Below are 20,265 nucleotides of genomic sequence, written 5' to 3'. Positions count from 1 at the left end.
TCCTCGCATGGAAGCGTCCGTAGGGAATCGCTTCGTATGCTGCTACCATCCTCCCGAGTAGTTGTATGCAGGAGTGGACAGATATCCTGCGCGGTTTCAGAACCAACCGCACCATCTTTTGGATTGCCAGAACCTTCTCCGTTGGCAGGAAGACCTTCTGCGCCACCGTATCTAGTATCATCCCTAGGAAAAGAAGTCTTTGAGATGGTACTAGCTGCGACTTCTTTAGATTCAGTATCCATCCGTGGGTTGACAGGATCCTGGAGGTGGTGCTGACACTCTCCTCCAGTAACTCTCTGGTAGGGGCCTTTATTAAAAGGTCGTCCAGGTATGGCACAATATTCACTCCGGCCCGGCGGAGTAGATGCATCATCTCTGCCATGACCTTCGTGAATATCCGAGGGGCTGTAGACAGGCCAAAAGGTAAAGCCCTGAACTGGTAGTGGTCGTTTAGGATCGTGAAGCGAAGATAGGCCTGATGTGGCGGCCATATCGGGATGTGAAGGTAGGCATCCTTTATGTCTAACGACACCAGGAATTCCCTTTCCTCCAATCCCGAAATGACCGCCCTCAAGGACTCCATCTTGAACTTGAAGGTCTTGAGATGCATGTTCAGAAACCAAAGATTCAGTATAGGTCTTACCGAACCGTCTGGTTTGGGCACGACGAATACGTTGGAGTAGTATCCCTTCCCCCTGAGATGGGTAGGTACCGGAATTACCACAGCCTGATCTATTAGTTTCCGAACCGCCTCCAGAAGGTTCCTTTGAGATTCCTGTGAAGCTGGTAAGGCTGATTTGAAGAATTTTTGAGGCGGGGTAGAGGCAAACTCTATTCTGTATCCTTGAGACACTATTTCTAGCACCCAAGGGTCCAGGGCAGACGCCCGCCAAACCGGACTGAAATGAAGTAAACGTGCTCCCACTGGAATGTCCCCCCCCTGAGGAAGGGAACCGTCATGCTGAGGGCTTTTCCTGAGTGGAGGTGTGAGCCTGCTCGGGCAGGACTGCTGACTGGGTTCTGCGGAACTTGCCCCTAGTGCCTCTGACTGCATTTGAGGCTCCACGGCCTCTGGACCTGAACCTCGCGGTCCGAAAGGACTGCAAGGAGGGCCCTGAATAATTTCTCCGCGGGGGTGGAGGGGCAGACGGCAAGTAAGTGGACTTTCCAGCAGTTGCCTGTGAAATCCACTTATTTAGTTCTTCACCAAATAGAGCCTCCCCGGTGAAAGGTAAGGCCTCTACACCCCTCTTAGACTCTGGGTCGGCCGCCCATTGTCGTAACCATAAGACTCTGCGGGCGGAAACAGACATAGTGTTTGTCTGAGCTGCCACTACTCCAATCTCTTTTAATGCTTCACATAAAAAATCTGCAGATTCCTGGATATGTCTCAAAAGAGTCAGCATATCCACTTGAGGGTTATCCTCTTGTAAATCAGCCTGAATTGCCTCAGCCCATTTGCTAATGGCCTTGGTTATCCAACAACCTGCAATAACTGGTCTCTGAGTTGCCCCAGATGCCACATAGATAGCCTTTAATGTGGTTTCCAACTTTCTATCTGCTGGGTCCTTTAAAGAGACTGCCCCAGGGACTGGGAGCACTATCTTTTTAGAGAGCCTGGATACAGATGTATCCACTGCCGGTGGGGTCTCCCACAGCTTTCTATCCTCAGACGGGAAAGGAAAAATAGATAAGAACCTTTTAGGCACCTGAAATCTCTTTTCTGGGTGAGCCCAAGACTGTTGAAATTTCCTGTTAAGCTCTGTAGAGACAGGAAAGGTGGCAGAGGATTTTTCTTTTGTAGAGAAAAACATTAGTTCTGTCTGTTCCTCTTCCTTATCAGGGAGATTTAGGACCTCTCTTATTGCAAAGATGAGAGCATCCACCCCTTGAGAGTGAGATTCCTCAACTACCTCAGGAATCTCTGCCTCATCATCTTCTAACTCCTCATCATCATCATCATCTGTACCCAGCAAAGCAGGCAAAGAACGCTTTTGAGGAAGAAGCTTAGGTGGTTTTTGAGCAGCAGGTGTAGCTCTAAGATCAGCCACAGACCTCTGTAAGTCATGTCTCTCCTGTCTAGCCACAGCTAATTCAGAAGAGATGGAAGACATCATTCCCTTAATAGAATCTAACCAAGCAGGTTCCTGGCTGCTAGTACCCTGCTCAGGTGAAATACAGTTATCACACACAAGAGACCCCTCCACTAAGGGGGTGAATTTTGCATGGCATGACTGACACACAGACTTCTTCCCTGCCATGCTGTCGGGTATATAATGCTTATATATATATATATAAATATAACTATACCAACACCCGCAGAGCAACTGTAACTTCCCCAAGCAGTGAGAAGGGACAGAGAGGGAGAGCCAGCACACAAGCCCTTAGCTGGGCGTTAGTTAGGCACCCGGGCTAACAATAAACGCAGTTTGGTCCTATAGAGGACACAAGTGTGGCACTTAGTAGCACCCACGGACCCCCACAACCCCACTGTGTTACCAGTCTGTTGTACGGTCTCTGCTGCGTCCTCGCGGTGCTCTCAGCAAGCGGTAATGGCGCCGGCTGCTGCTGCTCTTTCGCGCTCTCCGGGAGGCTCCGCCCCCAACATGGCGCGTCTGTGTAAAATACACGCCGCCGCGGCCAGAAGAATCCCCTTAGCGGGAGACCTATTACCGCTGTACCGACACTCTGATGGGGCGGCGGGCTGAAGGTGTGCTCGTCAGTCCTTAATGACTGCGGTAACATCACCGTCCGGGTCAAACCCCGGCAGCAGGACACGGACCATTAACCCTGTAAGAGGTTGGTGCCGTGTCCCTCCATCAGGACAGCAGTAAGCACAGCTTGCTGCAAAATAAAATTAAAAATAAAAATAAGAAAAAACTCTGGAGCTCCAGAGTGTGCTACCGGCCCGTAGGGCACTTTTTTCTAAACTGGGCTGTGGGAGGGGGCATAGAGGGGAGGAGCCAGCACACAGGATGTTAATTTTTATTAAAGTGCACCGGCTCCTTTGGACCCATCTATACCCCATTGTCTACCTGAACCCCAGTATACCCTAGGACGTTAGAGAAATGTGATTAAACTGGCTGTACTTCACTATATAGACTCTTCATTATTATAGGTCCTCTGTGAAACTATTGACCTTCATTACAAATGTACAAACCAGCGATGGCTAAATGAAAATATAATTTTTTTTTCTACTGGAATCCCGACTGTTGGCTAGTTAGGAACAGAGACATCAGGTCACAAAACAATGTCTGATCTACGCCAGAGCCAGCTATGCTAACACATGTCCTCAGAACTCTGTTATCCACTGCCCGCACACTATAGTGACATCACAGTTAGGGATGCCAATCCCGGGATTCCCGGGATTAGCATCCCTAGTTGTGTTAGGCATGTCCCATACACATCCCCACACTGGCCGACCCGCACATTGACTTACATTAGCGGGCGGGCAGCCGGGAGTGGGGCCGGAGGTGCACGGTGCCTCCGGGCAAGTGCACCTAAGCCTTAGCAGACAGACACAGGAGAAGAGGCGGGCGGGTGGGCGGAGAAGAGGCGGCGGTCGGATCAGAAGAGGCGGGCGGCCGCAGAGGAGAGTGGAAGGGGGTGGGCAGAGGAGAGTGGAAGGGGGCGGGCACAGGAGAAGAGGCTGCATCAGAGTGGGCAGTGTGGCCTGCACAGTGTGACCTCTACCGTCACGCTACGCAGGCCGCACGCCGGGGTCAGGATTCGGGAACAGCCGGGCAGCGTCTGAGCAGGTGCACAGACGCTGCCCGGCATTAGACTGCGCATGCGCAGTCTAATCCCGAAATCCCGGGATTGGATACTGCAATACCGGGATTGAAATCCCAGACTTTTTGGGGTCGAATCCTAGGATCCCGATCCCGGGATTGGCCACCCTAATCACTGCTGTTAGGGAGAGTGTCTACTTATTTGTTACTCTATATGGCTCATACAGGAATATAAGCGACAATGGTCCTACGGTTACTTGAGTCTCTGTGTTGCACAATAAATCATGAGCTCAGAGAAGGGCAGGTAGAGAGAGAGATGGGAATTAGATGGAGAGAAACACAGATTATGTGCAGTTTACTATTACCACAAAGGAGAGATCACCATAGAGAGGGAGATCATAGGATAAATCCTTACCAGGGTGTGATTCAGGGAGTTGTCTGCAGCACAGGCAGTGAAGTAACCTTCAGCATCTGCAAACTGAGAAGGACATTTAGACTTAAGACTATGGGCCTGATTCAGACCGGTCAGCAAGGCTGCAATAGTTGCAGATGAACAATACCATGCTGCGCTGCAGGTGGGGAAGATGTAACATATGCAGAGAGAGTTAGATTTGGTTCAGGTGTGTTGAAACTGAAATCTAAATTGCAGTGTAAGAATAAAGCAGCCAGTATTTACTCTGCACAGAAACAAAATAACTCACCCAAATTTAACTCTCTCTGCACCTGTTACATCTGCCCCACCTGCAGTGCAGCATGGTTTTGTTAATCTGCAAAAATTGCAGCCTTGCTACCAGGCCCCAACAGTGGAATGATTTCTAAGTAACGCTTTAATGTCATGTTTAATGGGCAGGAAGGAGGTATACCCCACCACAGGGGTATATTCAATGCAGACGGCAAGCTATATGGAGAGAAGTGCAAATAGCTCGCCATCAGAGTATTCAACTGCCCCCCCCCCCCCCCCACCCCCCTTTCCACCTCGCCTGTTCCCTGAAGCAAGGTAGAAACACAGAGTGCGGTCATCAAAACGGCGGGGCTTGCCACAACATGCAGCTGGCTCACTGCATTTGTGGCGAACCTCGCCGTTTAAGGGAGTGTTCTGCAAAACATTGAATACGGCGAGGGGAGTTGGACGGCGAGGATGGCTTTTCCTCACCAAAAAAAAAAGCCATCCTCGCCATACAAACCCTCCTCGATGACGGCATTGAATATACCCCATAGACTTCAATGGTTGGAAAGCATCATTGACGTCTATGGTGGGAATCGCAACATTGTATCCTATGATGGGAACAGCAAGGTTTAACCTCTACTAACCTTTGTGGTTAGTAAAGGAAACGGACTGAATGATGATATGTACTTGTCATAATTCGAGGACCCAGAGCTCTCTCTCCCTCTCCAATAGGAGATCTGGGACTGTGAGCTTGCTGCAATTTAACCAGGGGGGCCTTCTAATAAATGTATAGATGGGCGTATAAGAATCCACATGTCTGCACGCAGTGTAATATAACATGCTGGGCAGTTATATGCTGGTCACTGGTTAGGAAGACACAGTATGCTCTGCAAACAATCTGCTTCCCAGCTCATCGTTCACAGGTAACCCCACACTGCCTGTGACTTCCCAAGGTTACCAGGGATGGATCCTCAGCACTGTGTGACCATGACAGGTACAGGCCTGCAATCCTGTATACTGGCCGGGGAACAGGCATTGCAGCACCGGTTATACACATGCCATGGATTCCCATTAGAGTACACTCACCAGAGCCGCGTGTCCCCCGCGTAGGCGCTTACTACACTGCTGTCTCCACGGCCGCCATACAGCAAAACCCAGGAGATACAACACAAACATGGAGGTTTTGGCGAATGTGCTGAAGAAAGGTTTGTTGAATTCCTGGAATATGTACTGGGGAAAAAAAACAGAAGAATGTTCAGGTATAACAATGTGCAGAAATATAATTATAGGTATCTAAGAAATTTCATTTCCAGTTAATACTCTGTTCTCCACCAGTAAATGTAGGAGGGACCTGAAGTCATCCAAATGGGTGATACATAATCTAGAGAGGAACACCCAGCCTGACCTTAAGACATTCAACTGTTCAGTAATAGGGGAGTAGAACACACAGTCCGGGCAGACACAGACCAGTAAGAGGCGTGTAGAAGACACAGTGTGGGCAGACACAGACCAGTAAGAGGCGTGTAGAAGACACAGTGTGGGCACAGACAGACTAGTAAGAGGCGTGTAGAACACACAGTGTGGGCAGACACAGACCAGTAAGAGGCGTGTAGAACACACAGTGTGGGCAGACACAGACCAGTAAGAGGCGTGTAGAACACACAGTGTGGGCAGACACAGACCAGTATAAGGCGTGTAGAAGACACAGTGTGGGCAGACACAGACCAGTAAGAGGCGTGTAGAAGACACAGTGTGGGCAGACACAGACCAGTAAGAGGCGTGTAGAAGACACAGTGTGGGCAGACACAGACCAGTAAGAGGCGTGTAGAAGACACAGTGTGGGCAGACACAGACCAGTAAGAGGCGTGTAGAACACACAGTGTGGGCAGACACAGACCAGTAAGAGGTGTGTAGAACACACAGTGTGGGCAGACACAGACCAGTAAGAGGCGTGTAGAAGACACAGTGTGGGCAGAGATTTTGGAAAGAGAGCTAAATTATCCTAATAGGGTGGATAACATGGCAGGTCTAACAGTGAATGTGACTAGTCAGGCAGCAGCTGCAGGGGGAATCAGATGGCCGGACTGACAGCAGATGAAGGGGATAGAGCACATGGCTGGTTATCCAGTGCAGGACTGGAGAGGGCTCGTACTCGGTTATAGGCAGATAAACCACTAACTAGATGTGATCTCTTTTTCTCACTACCCTAACCTCAATTGTGACAACCACAAAGACCCTTCTGCTGCCCTAGATCACTATTATAGGACAGTGCGGCTTTGCACCTGGTCATACGTCAGGGACTTTGTGGCACATATTAGCCTGTGGCCCACAGAAGAGAAGCTACTGATTCAGGATTCCACATTTGCTACTCACTGAAGTCAACTCGGAGGAAGCGACCCAGATCACGTCCACCAGCAGTAAGATCAGGATGCCAAAGATCAGCCTCCTGCGCTGTGAGGTGCCATTTCCAGGAGAGGTCATTCGATTCATAATGACAATCCAACCCATGTGTAACCTGCTGAGGGAACGCTGCACCTACCCGCTCGCAGACAGAGTGAGCAGCCAGTGTGGGAATGACCGGTGTGACTGGGAACGCTGCACCTACCCACTCGCAGACAGAAGATCTGGAAGCCGGGCATGGAACCGCTCATTCCGCTCTCATTCCTGGGAAAACATGTAGAAAGAGACATTAAAACCATTTCTTTATATGCAAATAAGCCTCGCCAAATGCTGAAGATTATTTACATGGCTGCCCTATGAGTGGCACTTACAGGAGGCAACACTAGTGTTCATTCTAGCACCTGCTATCTTTGAAAACCCATGCAGTTCCTCTTCCCTGTCTGGGGTGTCGCTGTTTGCTGTGGTGTTTCTAGCACAGGTCTGGTTTGCATATCAGTTGTGATATACAGACCACACTGTGCTAGAAGCACTACAGCAGATAGCGACACCCCAGGCAGTGAAGAGGAACTGCATGGGTTTTCAAAGTTGGCGGGTGCTAGAAAGAACACTACAAAATGCATTTTTCACTCTTTTTTTTTTTAAAGCAGAATCTGGAAATACCCATGTCTACATTTTCACGTGTCCACCTTCTTCCATGTCGACCTTCTGCTTGTGTCAATCTAGACACTATGACCTATACCACATCACTTACAGTATCCATAGTGATCCCACTAGGATGCAGGCAAGGCACAGGAATAGCATGTGCGTGGTGCGCACTCTTGAAAAAGCGGCAGGGCCGACCAGGGGTAGGGGGTGTAGCCCCGCCGACCGCACTACTGTGGGCAGAACTGCCCTGTCTGTGTCATTATTAGGCTTTTTTAGGGGGGCCCCATTAAAAGAGAAGGGCACATTTGCCCTTTAAATATTGGGCAGGACACGGAGTACTTCTAAAACAGCCTAGGGTGAAGACAAATATATACATAGTCACATACACTGGAGTGCCAAAAGCCATGGTTGGCAAAGTGCAGCATCGATTACACAAGAGGACAGACAACCGCTGGATAAAATGCTGCCCCATACCCACTGGACACCTCCCATAGCACCCTGATAGTCGCAGATGCAGGATCTTGGGTGCGAATGGACCTCACCAAATTCTGGACAACTTGAGACAGATGACATTGTGCATTATCCTGCTGGGAAATACCATTATGTTGGGGGTACATTATATCCATGAAGGGCTGTAAATAGTCACTGATCTCTGCGACATATTGGTTACCTGTGAATGACGTGTTCACATGAACCAGCAAACTCAACCCTTGACACACGAACCCAGCCCACACCAATATGAAGCCACCACCACACTGCACAGTTCCTTGCTGACAATGGGGGTCCATGGCCCCATGGGGTCTGTGTCCTAGTACAGGGGCACTCAGGGGCATATCCCATGGACTGACCTGCTGTATATGTGTCTGGTAACTCCTGCATGGAATGTGGATGAGAACTGAACCAGCGTCGCTGGTCTCTTACTACAGACAATGTATTAGGCACATGTGGCTGCTTCCCACTGTGTGTGGTAATGTCTTCCAGAAGGTATTCCCAGGACACAGGATACCATAGATTGTGGAATGTCCACACAATTTGGAATGCCCCACCCTTCAGGCACCCATTATCTTGCCCCGTAACTCCAATAGCCTTGCCATTACAACTGATACAGGTCTGGTTATTTCCAAGATGTCACAGTACTGCAGCACCACCTATCATTACCTTTACATCTCTCCAGGAGACCCTAGCGCAGAAACTAGTGTGCAAGGTGGTCATTTTCCCAGAGACTTTCCTACTGCGCATGGAAAATGGGAGCCATGCCATTTTGCCAGTGATTTGTGCAGAGTTGCTGCTGCGGGTCTCTGAAAGAGTAATGCCGGGTAAACACCAGAACGATCATGATCGTGAGATGATCATACGATGGGACACACAATCCGAGCACGATCTGTACCAAGGTGATGGGGTCGTTTTCAAATCCTGACTGCAGCAGGTAGGATCTCCAAAACGACCAGAGGGGACATGCATCGGATCGGATTTAAAACATGCCCAATTTACATACAATACGAGATTGTATCGAAATTCGGGGATTTGAGGCCATATCGTTCTGGCGTGTACCCAGCATGAGTATTCAAAATAGAGGTGAAGGGAAACTGCGCCCACTAGTTACATCAGTGTTTACATACATGACTTTTGCCAGTTCAGTGTACAGGGAAAGGGACAGTACACATGGCGCGCACAGGGAAAGGGACAGTACACAAGGCGCACACAGGGGAATGGAATGGGGAGCGGCACAGTGCATGGGGGCATACAGGGAAATGGCACAGCGTACGGGGACATACCGGGGCATAGAGTGGAATGGCACAGCATACAGGGGAATGGCACAGTATATGTGGAACATACAGGGGAATGACACAGTACACAGACGCATACAGGGGAATAGCACAGTGCACAGCGGTATAGAGTGGAATGGCACAGCATACAGGGAAATGGCACAGTACACAGACGCATACAGGGGAATAGCACAGTGCACAGGGGTATACAAGGGTGCACAGTATATGTGACACATACAGGGGGATGGCACAGTACATAGGGGCATACAGGGGAATAGCACAGTGCACAGACGCATACAGGAGGGTGGCACAGTATATGTGACACATGCAGGGGAATGACACAGCATACAGTGGAATGGTACAGTACACAGACGCATACAGGTGAATGATAGAGTGCATAGGGGCATACAGGGGAATAGCACAGTATATGTGACACATACAGGTGAATGGCACAGTGCACAGGGGTATACAGGGGAATGGCACAGTGCACAGGGGTATACAGGGGAATGGCACAGTACATAAGGCACACACCTGGGCTCAGCAGGTGAGCTGTCGGGTACAGTGCTGGGTGTAGTGTAGATACGGACAAGGCTCCCGGCGGAGTTGTGTTATACCCTTATAGGGACGCTCGGGGCCCCGGGCGGACAGAATTCGGTCAGACGGACCCGTTACCGGCGGAGACTTCCGGGTATCTGTCCGGGGTAGACACCGCGAGACCTGTGGATCCCGTGAGTCGGGGAGCGGTGACGCGCGCAGGCGCAGTGCGGGCGGCGGCTCTGTGGGTGGCGGGGGTGGTGGTGGTGTGTGTCCGGGGCTGTCACTGTGTGCTCTGTGCTGGGTGTCACTGTGTGTGTGTGTGTGTGTGTGTGTGTGTGTCCGGGGCTGTCACTGTGTGCTCTGTGCTGGGTGTCACTGTGTGTGTGTCCGGGGCTGTCACTGTGTGCTCTGTGCTGGGTGTCACTGTGTGTGTGTGTGTGTGTGTGTGTGTGTGTGTGTGTGTGTGTGTGTGTGTGTGTGTGTGTGTGTGTGTGTGTGTGTGTGTGTGTGTGTGTGTGTGTGTGTGTGTCCGGGGCTGTCACTGTGTGCTCTGTGCTGGGTGTCACTGTGTGTGTGTCCGGGGCTGTCACTGTGTGCTCTGTGCTGGGTGTCACTGTGTGTGTGTCCGGGGCTGTCACTGTGTGCTCTGTGCTGGGTGTCACTGTGTGTGTGTCCGGGGCTGTCACTGTGTGCTCTGTGCTGGGTGTCACTGTGTGTGTGTGTGTGTGTGTGTGTGTGTGTGTGTCCGGGGCTGTCACTGTGTGCTCTGTGCTGGGTGTCACTGTGTGTGTGTCCGGGGCTGTCACTGTGTGCTCTGTGCTGGGTGTCACTGTGTGTGTGTCCGGGGCTGTCACTGTGTGCTCTGTGCTGGGTGTCACTGTGTGTGTGTGTGTGTGTGTCCGGGGCTGTCACTGTGTGCTCTGTGCTGGGTGTCACTGTGTGTGTGTCCTGGGCTGTCACTGTGTGCTCTGTGCTGGGTGTCACTGTGTGTGTGTGTGTGTGTGTGTGTGTGTTTGTGTGTCCGGGGCTGTCACTGTGTGCTCTGTGCTGGGTGTCACTGTGTGTTTGTGTCCGGGGCTGTCACTGTGTGCTCTGTGCTGGGTGTCACTGTGTGTGTGTGTGTGTGTGTGTCCGGGGCTGTCACTGTGTGCTCTGTGCTGGGTGTCACTGTGTGTGTGTGTGTATGTGTCCGGGGCTGTCACTGTGTGCTCTGTGCTAGGTGTCACTGTGTGTGTGTGTGTGTGTCCGTGTCCGTGTGTGTGTGTGTGTCCGGGGCTGTCGCTGGGTGTGTGTGTGTGTGTGTGTGTCCGGGGCTGTCACTGTGTGCTCTGTGCTGGGTGTCACTGTGTGTGTGTCCTGGGCTGTCACTGTGTGCTCTGTGCTGGGTGTCACTGTGTGTGTGTGTGTGTGTTTGTGTGTCCGGGGCTGTCACTGTGTGCTCTGTGCTGGGTGTCACTGTGTGTGTGTGTGTCCGGGGCTGTCACTGTGTGCTCTGTGCTGGGTGTCACTGTGTGTGTGTGTGTCCGGGGCTGTCACTGTGTGCTCTGTGCTGGGTGTCACTGTGTGTGTGTGTCCGTGTGTGTGTGTGTCCGGGGCTGTCACTGTGTGCTCTGTGCTGGGTGTCACTGTGTGTGTGTGTCCGGGGCTGTCACTGTGTGCTCTGTGCTGGGTGTCACTGTGTGTGTCCGGGGCTGTCACTGTGTGCTCTGTGCTGGGTGTCACTGTGTGTGTGTGTGTCCGGGGCTGTCACTGTGTGCTCTGTGCTGGGTGTCACTGTGTGTGTGTGTGTCCGGGGCTGTCACTGTGTGCTCTGTGCTGGGTGTCACTGTGTGTGTGTGTGTCCGGGGCTGTCACTGTGTGCTCTGTGCTGGGTGTCACTGTGTGTGTGTGTGTGTGTGTGTGTGTGTGTGTGTGTGTGTCCGGGGCTGTCACTGTGTGCTCTGTGCTGGGTGTCACTGTCATACACAGAAATAGAGGGGACAGGGGGCAGGAGAGTGACAGGGAAAGGCTGACATTCATCATCACTGTAGTAATGTGTCATGCCACCTCACCATGCCCAACAGTGCCAGGTGCCACCAGTCATGTAACAGTCACAGGGAGGGGGGCGGCATCAGGGGAGCTCACAGTGTTTTATGGGTGTCACCATGAAAACGCTGGGTGTTCCCCTGGGAACGCAGGCGTGGTGTTACCTGCTCGGGGGCAGGTGGCTGATGTCACATGACTTCTGCGCCCGCCCCCAATTCGGCGATCAGTGGGCAGGATGAACGTCAGCTCGGACTGACTTTTATCTGCGAACAGCAGAGAAATCGTTCAACGCTGAGCGACCATCGAATGATTTTTCGGGAGGCCGCATGTGAGGGGATAAGTTTGCGTACACATCCCCTCGCAGGATACCGAGTGAATTTGGGGGGCAGGGGGTTCTTTGGGGGCAGCTGGCCGCGCTTACCTGCTCACTAGGCAGATAATATAACACTGTCTAGTGAGTGAGTTTGAATCAGGCCCAAAGAGAGGTGACAGAGACATGACAGACGGAACGGGTTGGGATCGTTTGGTCTACAACAGCTAGATCAGCAAGCATTAGGTCGACACCACTATGTTGACAGGCAGCAAGGTCAACATGGGTCTAGGTCGACACAAGCATTAGGTCGACATGGGGTTCTTCACTGTTTTTTGACCGGAATGTCGACCCTGTCGACATGGACACAGTTTGAAGTGCACCGCATCGCTCGCAATGCTTCGGGCACGGTGCCTCGCTACACTCGGCACACTATTTTATTCTCCCACCATGCCCTAGTGGATGGTAGGGCATGCAATACCGCCTGTCGCCACATGATGGCTCAAAAAACTGTGAAAAACCCCATGTCGACCTTTTGACTGTCGACCTTGCCCATGTTGACCTAATTCTTGTGTCGACCTAATGACCTGTCGACCTAGACCCATGTCGACCTCCCTGCCTGTCGACCTAGTGGTGTCGACCTAATGCTTGTCGACCTGGTTGTTGTAGACCCAATGACCTTATCCCGATGGAACAGGTAACGAAAAAGCCAGAATATAGATGACAGGGACAAGACAAATGGGCTAGAACAGAGGGGACAGGATAAGGACTGGGGGGGTGGCAGGGTCAGTGCAGAGGGGACAGGGCCGGGACAAATGGGCAGGAGAAGGGCTGGGGGACCAGGGATAAGGGACCTAGGACAAAAATGAGAGGGGCCAGAACAAAGATGACAAGGACAGGACTGGGGTTACAGGGACAGAACTTAGGGGACAGGGCCAGGACAAAACATAGATGCCAGGGAGTGGACAGAACAGAGTGGACAGTAAAGAGGAGACAGGACAGAGGGGACAAGACAAAAGGGCCAGGACAGAACAGAGGTGACAGGGACAGGAGAGAAGGGCCAGGACAGAACAGAGATTACAGAGACAGGACAGAGGGGCAGAGGCGTAACTAAATATTCATAGGCCCCATAGCAAAAGTTTGTAAGGGCCCCCTATTTAGCAACTGATGGTGATAAATGTATGTAAAACATATTACTTAGACAGTAAAGATGGGCCCCCTACAGCTCTGGGCCCCATAGCAGCTGCACCCCCTGCACCTATGGTAGCTACGCCCTTGCAGAGGAGACAAGACAGGGCCAGGACAGAACAAAGATGACAATGACAGGATGTAGGGGACAGGGCCAGAAGAGGAGCAGGATAGAGGCAGGGCCAGGACACGACTGGTGTGACAGGTATGGAGAAAATGACTGTGCAGGAACTTGGGGCGCTGAGGTGATGGAAGGGATTTAACGTTACTTCCCAGGTTAAATGTGGTTGTTTCTTTCACCTCCTCCAGTTCAGAAATGTTTTCAATCAAAATGTAACAGAAAAAGAACACACATATCCTCCTGTAATACTGATAAAGCACTTTTGTACCTTATTCAGAGTACTGGTATGGAGGTATCCACAATGATCTTTTGGGGTGTTCCCCCTTTGTGATTACAAACAATTTTCTTGAATCAAACAGGCACATCTGATGGGTTTCTCTCCTTGCTTTCTATGACCTGCAATTCACCCAAACGAGACTCAGCAGATGCTGAGTTAACTAAAAGTTCAAGCTTGTATTATTCCTTAAAATAAGTGATAAAAAGTGCTTGGGTTTTATAATCTGTATTTTATATTAAAAAAATGTAAGTCATAAAAACCATTTGATCTCAAAGTCTTGGTTGAGACCATTGGGCATTAAAGGTTTTAAGTTAAAAATACATTTAATTTCTGTTACCGTCTTTAATGTAGATGGTAAGGTCTGGATAATGGAATATAATATAATAATAAAAATATTGGCAAAACTGGGGGCAAACATTGTGCCCATGGCCGTGCCTCTTTTTTTTAGATAAAAATGTCCTGAGGCACTCCAGGGTGCCTAGGCACAAAGTTTGGGAACCACTGGCTTAGGGTATACTTTATTCCCTCAGATATAGGGCCAGATTCTCTAAGCTTCAAAAGTGATAAAATGGAGAGTGATAAACAGCCAGCCAATCAGCTCCTGCCTGCCATGTCACAGACTCTGTTTGAAAAAAATGTCAAACAGGAGCTGATTGGCTGGTTGTTTAACACTCTCCATTTTATCACTTTTGAAGCTTAGAGAATCTGGCCCAGAAATTGTTGTAGTCTTTCACTTAGCAGATCATTCCATAAAACTTTTAACCGCTTTTATCCCGTGTTAGTTCGGTTATGGTGTATAACCATGAGGCGTCTGGACTTTCCAGGAAAAAACCCTCTTCCCATTTGATGTCCTCCAGTTTATTCAGAATGTCTCTGGTGTCTCTCGGTGTGATCTGTCTAAGGAAACGAGTGGTTGCAAATGTGAGTTGATAAACTTTGAGAGATTTGCGGTGATCGCTTCTATCCTGGTGGATGTAGGGGGTCCTTTCGGATATTAAGGAGGACATCATACCTCCCAACTGTCCCGCTAAATGCAGGAACGTCCAGATTTTTGGGGACGTTCCCGCGTCCCTCCCACGGCCGGCAGTGTCCCGCTGAGGGGGGGCAGTTGGGAGTCCCCCCCCAATCTGACAGAATAGACCAAAAACGGGGATGTGGCTTAATTTGCATAAGCCGCACCCTCATTTACATACACAATGCCCCTTTTTGGGCGCTAGTGTCCCTATTCTCATATTCACAAAGTTGGGAGGTCTGGGACATAGATTGCCGATATTTGAGGGTTGTCCATAATTAGACATTTGATCTTGTTTGTAGTTAATATGTCATTATAGCTGTTTATAAGTTGATCCAGATCTTTCTTGAAATTTGCCGTTGGGTCTTTTATGAAACTTGTTTGAGTATTTTCATTGTTCACCTGTCTTAATACCTATCCGATATAGGCCAGTGCCGTCTTTCCCATTTGGCACGATGGGCAGTTGCCCGGGGGCCCTAGGACCTAGGGGCCCCCGGCCCAGCCCAATGGGAAAGATGGTGGCCGGGGTCCGGGAATCCGCTCACCCTCGCTGGGGGATCCGGGCAGGGGGATCAGGGAGGTGGCGGCAGAGGCGTAGCGAGGGCGGTGCCGGTGGAGCACCAGCTCCGGGCGATGGAAGCTATCCTGGCGCTGGAGCCGTCCCAGCACCGCCAGCTCGCCCGCTCCATCTCCCCCGCTAGCTCCCACCGCGGCTCGCTGTGTGCGGGAGACGTGATGGTATTTAAAATTCACGTCTCCCTCTGGACCGCCAGCCAATAGGCGCTTGCGGTCCAGCAGCCAATCAACTGGTGGCTGCTGGACCGCGAGCGCCTATTGGCTAGCGCGGTCCAGCGGGATATGTGAATCTTAAATAGCAGGCGCAGCAGCACACACTAGTGCACTGTTACAGCGGGGACTGGGAGCGCCTGGGCAGCGGACAGCTGGGGGGTCCCCACTGTCAGATGTCACGCGCAGGGGCGATCCGCGGCACTGCTCCCCTCTCGTGACAGCCGCCGCAGCTAACATCATCATCCCGCCCACCCGGCTCCCAATGTGCTGATAAGTTGTGGCCATCAGAAGGGGGACCATGCTCGAGCTCCAGTATAACAAACCTAAAAGAGATCCAGACTCACCACCCTGGTGTTGGATGGTATGGGTATGTTGGGGACAGTGAAAGAGTAGGGTGTGTAATTGGGAGTGGTGTAGAGGAATAGGGAGTGAATGTGGCACAAACAGGGGGACTAGGGTGTATATGTGAGTAAAGCTTTATAGGGGGTCTGTGGGTGGAACAGGGTGTTTGTGGTGGGGATAGAGGGTTATGGGGTGTATGTTGGGGGACAGGGTGTTTGTGGTGGGGATAGAGGGACGTGGCAATGAGGTCTCTCCTCTTATATGGAATCAGTATGGGAATTCTGTAAGGGGCAGTAATATGGGCAATGTTTAAGGGGCACTACGAGGGGAATTATGTGTAAGGGACATTACGCCGGAAGCTGACTGGCTGCCGCACGGAGCCAGAGAGGTGAGGGTTGGGGAGGTGACTGTGGGCTCCTGGGCACTAATTTGGGGGGGTCCAGTGAACTAGGTTGCCCAGGGGCCCTTCCTAATGTTAAGACGGCCCTGATATAGGCTTCCATATTCCGGATGACCACCCCTTCTCCCTTTCCCCGGTGGCTTTATAGTACATAGGCAAATGCAGGAAGGGGGGAGGGGGAGTTCTGGTTGCCCAGAAACCCCCTTCCTCTTGGCAAGTGCCTTAGATTATGACAACAATAGCACTGGTATATAATATCACCAGAGCCGCCACCACATCACTCAGTGTAAGGGACAGAGCAGAGCTGCCATCACATCACTCAGTGTAAGGGACAGAGTGGAGCTGCTGCACATGCCCAGTGTACCAGCCTCTTCTACCACATTTACTGTATGTGTGGATCTGAGCCCTCAAACATTGCAATGGACCAGAGAGCAGCTGCCATGAGGAAGAGGCAGGAGCCTTACCATGAAGTGGGAGAATGTAAGCTTAGAAAGTGCAGTACTGGTTCTATTACGTTTGTGTATTTATTTATTATGACATGTTTAACCTTTTCCTGACCACTTATCTTATATACATGTTTGAAACAGCCTATACCAGGGGTTCCCAATCTTTTTTGATTTACGGCACCCTAGAGAATCAGAATTTTTTTCACGGCACCCCTAGGTCCCAAAAAATTTAATTTGATTGGGTTTATATGCGATTCTTAGTGGCAGTTATGTGGTAAAGGGCAGGATTTGCTTCTGTTTGTACACATTCTATGATTGGCAGCCACCAGCACTGGTTTTGCTCATAAATAATTAACCATTAATAATTTGAGTTGGTCCTGGACCACCAAGCCGCGGCACCCCTGCATATGTCCCGAGGCACCCCAGGGAGCCACGGCACACAGTTTGGGAACCACTGGCCTATACTATAGACCAGGCATGTCCAACGTTGGCCCTCCAGATGTTTTGAAACTACACATCCCAGCATTCTTTGCCACAGTTTTGCTATTAGAGAATGCTAAAACTATTGCAAAGCATGCTGGTATGTGTAGTTTCAAAACATCTGGAGGGCCAACGTTGGATATGCCTGCTATAGACCATCTGTACTGTTAAATATTAATACTGTATTCCATACAGTATCCAGTGAATAAAAATACCAATTTCAGGGCCGTTACCACTCCCCTAGACTCCCGTACTTACTCCAATGCGCTGCAGAGATTATGGATTACATTTAGGTGATACGGTCATTAGGTTGACAAGCATTGGGTCGACAAGCATTGAGTCTACACCATTAGGTCTACATGCAGCAATGTCGACATGGGTCTAGGTGGACAGGTCATTAGGTGGGCACAAGCATTAGGTTGACATGGGCAAGGTCGAGAGTGAAAAGGTCGACATGGAGTTTTTAACTCTTTTGAGCTAACATGTGCTGACAGGCGGTATTTCATGCCCTACCATCCACTAGGGTGTGGTGGGAGAATAAAATAGTGTGCCGGAAACATGGCAAGAGCAACGAGCCATGCAAGGGGACGCGGTGCTACGTTTTAATGTCCATGTCGACTGTGTCGAAATTCGGGTAAAAACAGTGAAAAAACCCATGTCGACCTTTTGACTGTCGACCTTGCCCATGTTGATCTACACCCATGTCGACCTACACCCATGTCGACCTTGCTGCATGTTGACCTAATGGTGTTGACCCAATTCTTGTTGACCATTCTCTTGCAGACCTAACTATCCATACCCCCTCTTTACACAGCACTGTGACCCAGGTCGGACCTGAGTCTGTGCCGTTTACACTGAACCTGGGTCAGCATTGCTTTTGACTATTTATGACATTAAAAATGTCCATTTCAGGACTGATAAACTGCCAGCCAACCTTCCCTCAATGATTTAAAATAAAAATCAAAAGACATGACAAGCTAGCGTTGAAAAATCTAGGTTGGTTTATTTAGTAAAATATTATTTCAAAAGGTTATATTCAGTGCGCAAGCACACATAGCAGTTAAAAAGTGCAGCATCTCCCATGTGCTCCCCCCAGCCCCCCCTCTCCCCTTCACAAAAAAAAAGAACACAAATGATACTGCATCCAATTATGATTTCTGTAGGTAGGGTATATATCCCTAAAAAAAATGGAGTCACTAGAGTGGGATACACATCACGCACCCTCCTCCATTAAGCTCTTGCTCCCACTACTGCGTGTTAGTGCTGCTTCCTAGTGCCAGATAGGGTTGTCATACCTCCCAACAGTCCAGATTTTATCGGGACAGTCCCGATTGTCAGGGCCTGTCCCGCTGTCCCACCTGCGGGTGGCAGTGTCCCGCGGTGTGGGGGGGCTGTTGGGAGTCCCCCCTGTCAGCTGCTAAGCAGCGGGGAATAAACGCTGTGCGTATGCGCACAGCGTCTATTCCCGCAGCCAGGGGGCTGGGGGCATGGCTAGAGGCTCACAGAGCCTCTGGGTCATGCCCCCATAGCGGCAAAATGGGGGCGTGGCCTCACGGAAGAGCCGCGAGTATAGGCCATGCCCCAAATTAGGCCCCCCCCGAAAATTTCAACGCGCCTTCGGCGCGCAGCAGCATCGTCCCGCATCCTAAAGTGACAAAGTTGGGAGGTATGCGTTGTGCCAGGTCCACCTGTGGAGTGCCAGCTTACAGGGGTGCCTGGAGCCTGTGTGCACTGCCCGCATGTGGGCGCATCCTTCCTGGCTGCTGTCTTTTGCCGCTGCAATGCACTGTGGAACGCATGGCGCTGACTTACGGAAAGGCGCCCCACACTTCTGGTATCCTTTCAGCACTACCCGGATTGGACCATTTACACCGCCCACTACCCAGGTCCGACTGGTGTTCCAGTCTGGTCAGGACCTGGGTAGGATTCCAGTGCCAATGGACCTGGGTCCCTTTTACACCAACACTAACCTGGGTCCAACCTTGGTTTTTGACTAAGTTTATAATTTTTCTTAAATTTTTCAAATGGCTGCAGTAATGCTGGGAGGTACCTGCAGCCACTCTCACTATACACTGTAATGATCCCATTAGTATACACAGTAACCTGCCTGCTCAAATGTTAAGTGGAAACCTCCCAGCATTTACAAAAATACACAATACTTCCCTTGTTGGTATGATGTTTTTAGTCGTCAAATGGACGAAAATGGAATCCTTGTGGCAAATTTTCATATATGTTTGTCCATGTAAGAGAATAGAAACAAATGGCATATGGTGAAGTATGTCCACATAAAGTTTTGTTTAGACACCCGTGCAGGTAGTTGAGGGCTGTGAAGCTGTTCCTTCCACCGATTAATTCTGAAAGTGAATCACATACCCAACTCACATCAGTGAGATGACTAGTAAAACATATCAAGGTATCTTTTACTTGATTCGTACCCCAACTCACAGTGTACAGATGTTATGCTCTCACATCAAGGTATCTTTAAATTCACAGAAAGAGAAGCGGGGTGCCACCGAAATAGATATACAATTCTTACCCCAACTCACTGATATGAATGCTGTGATACTCCCATAAAGGTTTCTTTAAGACCACACGATAAATGGATCACAAAAAAACTTTAAATAGCTTCCACATCCAGTTGCAAAGACATACAAGATAAAAGTAGATAAAAAGTGAGGGTAACACTAGGACTTCTGAAGTGGGATAGATGTTAAACACAAGGTCTACAACCTGGAAGGTTTTCCGGATATTCCAACCAGGGAGTATGTCGACCAGGGCCCCAAACTGGATATCAGTGGTCCGAGAAATTCGCCTCCTGATTGTATGCTAGGCGGCCAATAGAATCATTTGGATGAGAGGCGCCGAAGATGAAACATCCCTGTGCCTCTCATTCCAAGCGTGTACCGGCGGCGGAGACGGAGAAGATGTCGGGATGTTCGCCAGAGGACCTGGGTGAGTAGGATTTCCTTGCACAGGTCCGGATGGACTCCAACAGACGCCGCCGACACAGATGCCATCGACATGGAGCCCACCGCCGACATGGAGCAGGACAAGGCACCGGATCAAGACCCTGGGACCTACCTACGGGATCAAGATAGGTAAGTATCAGTATTTATGTAATGTATGTAT

General features: G+C 50.3%; 1 protein-coding gene across 4 annotated transcripts in view; it reads right to left on the bottom strand.

The window, feature by feature from the left end:
- SLC35F5 (solute carrier family 35 member F5) overlaps positions 1-10,067 on the bottom strand; it is a 56,403-nt gene extending 46,336 nt beyond the window's left edge. Inside the window, exons 1-5 of one of the 4 annotated variants that reach the window (XM_083154344.1) lie at positions 9,741-10,065; positions 7,004-7,062; positions 6,772-6,916; positions 5,485-5,628; positions 4,147-4,209 (exon numbers count right to left, since the gene is read on the bottom strand). In XM_083154344.1, the coding sequence (XP_083010470.1) occupies positions 4,147-4,209; positions 5,485-5,628; positions 6,772-6,906 (342 nt within the window). In that variant the 5' untranslated portion in view covers positions 6,907-6,916; positions 7,004-7,062; positions 9,741-10,065. Of the gene's footprint in view, positions 1-4,146; positions 4,210-5,484; positions 5,629-6,771; positions 7,063-9,740 lie in introns of all 4 variants that reach the window. The other 3 variants (XM_083154343.1, XM_083154342.1, XM_083154341.1) reach the window with 3 other exon arrangements.
- Between the last annotated feature and the right edge of the window lie 10,198 nt (positions 10,068-20,265).

Source organism: Crinia signifera, chromosome 7, assembly GCF_055691185.1.
Source record: "Crinia signifera chromosome 7, ASM5569118v1, whole genome shotgun sequence".
Taxonomy (NCBI): Eukaryota; Metazoa; Chordata; class Amphibia; order Anura; family Myobatrachidae; genus Crinia; species Crinia signifera.
This window is presented reverse-complemented; position numbering and strand designations above follow the sequence as displayed.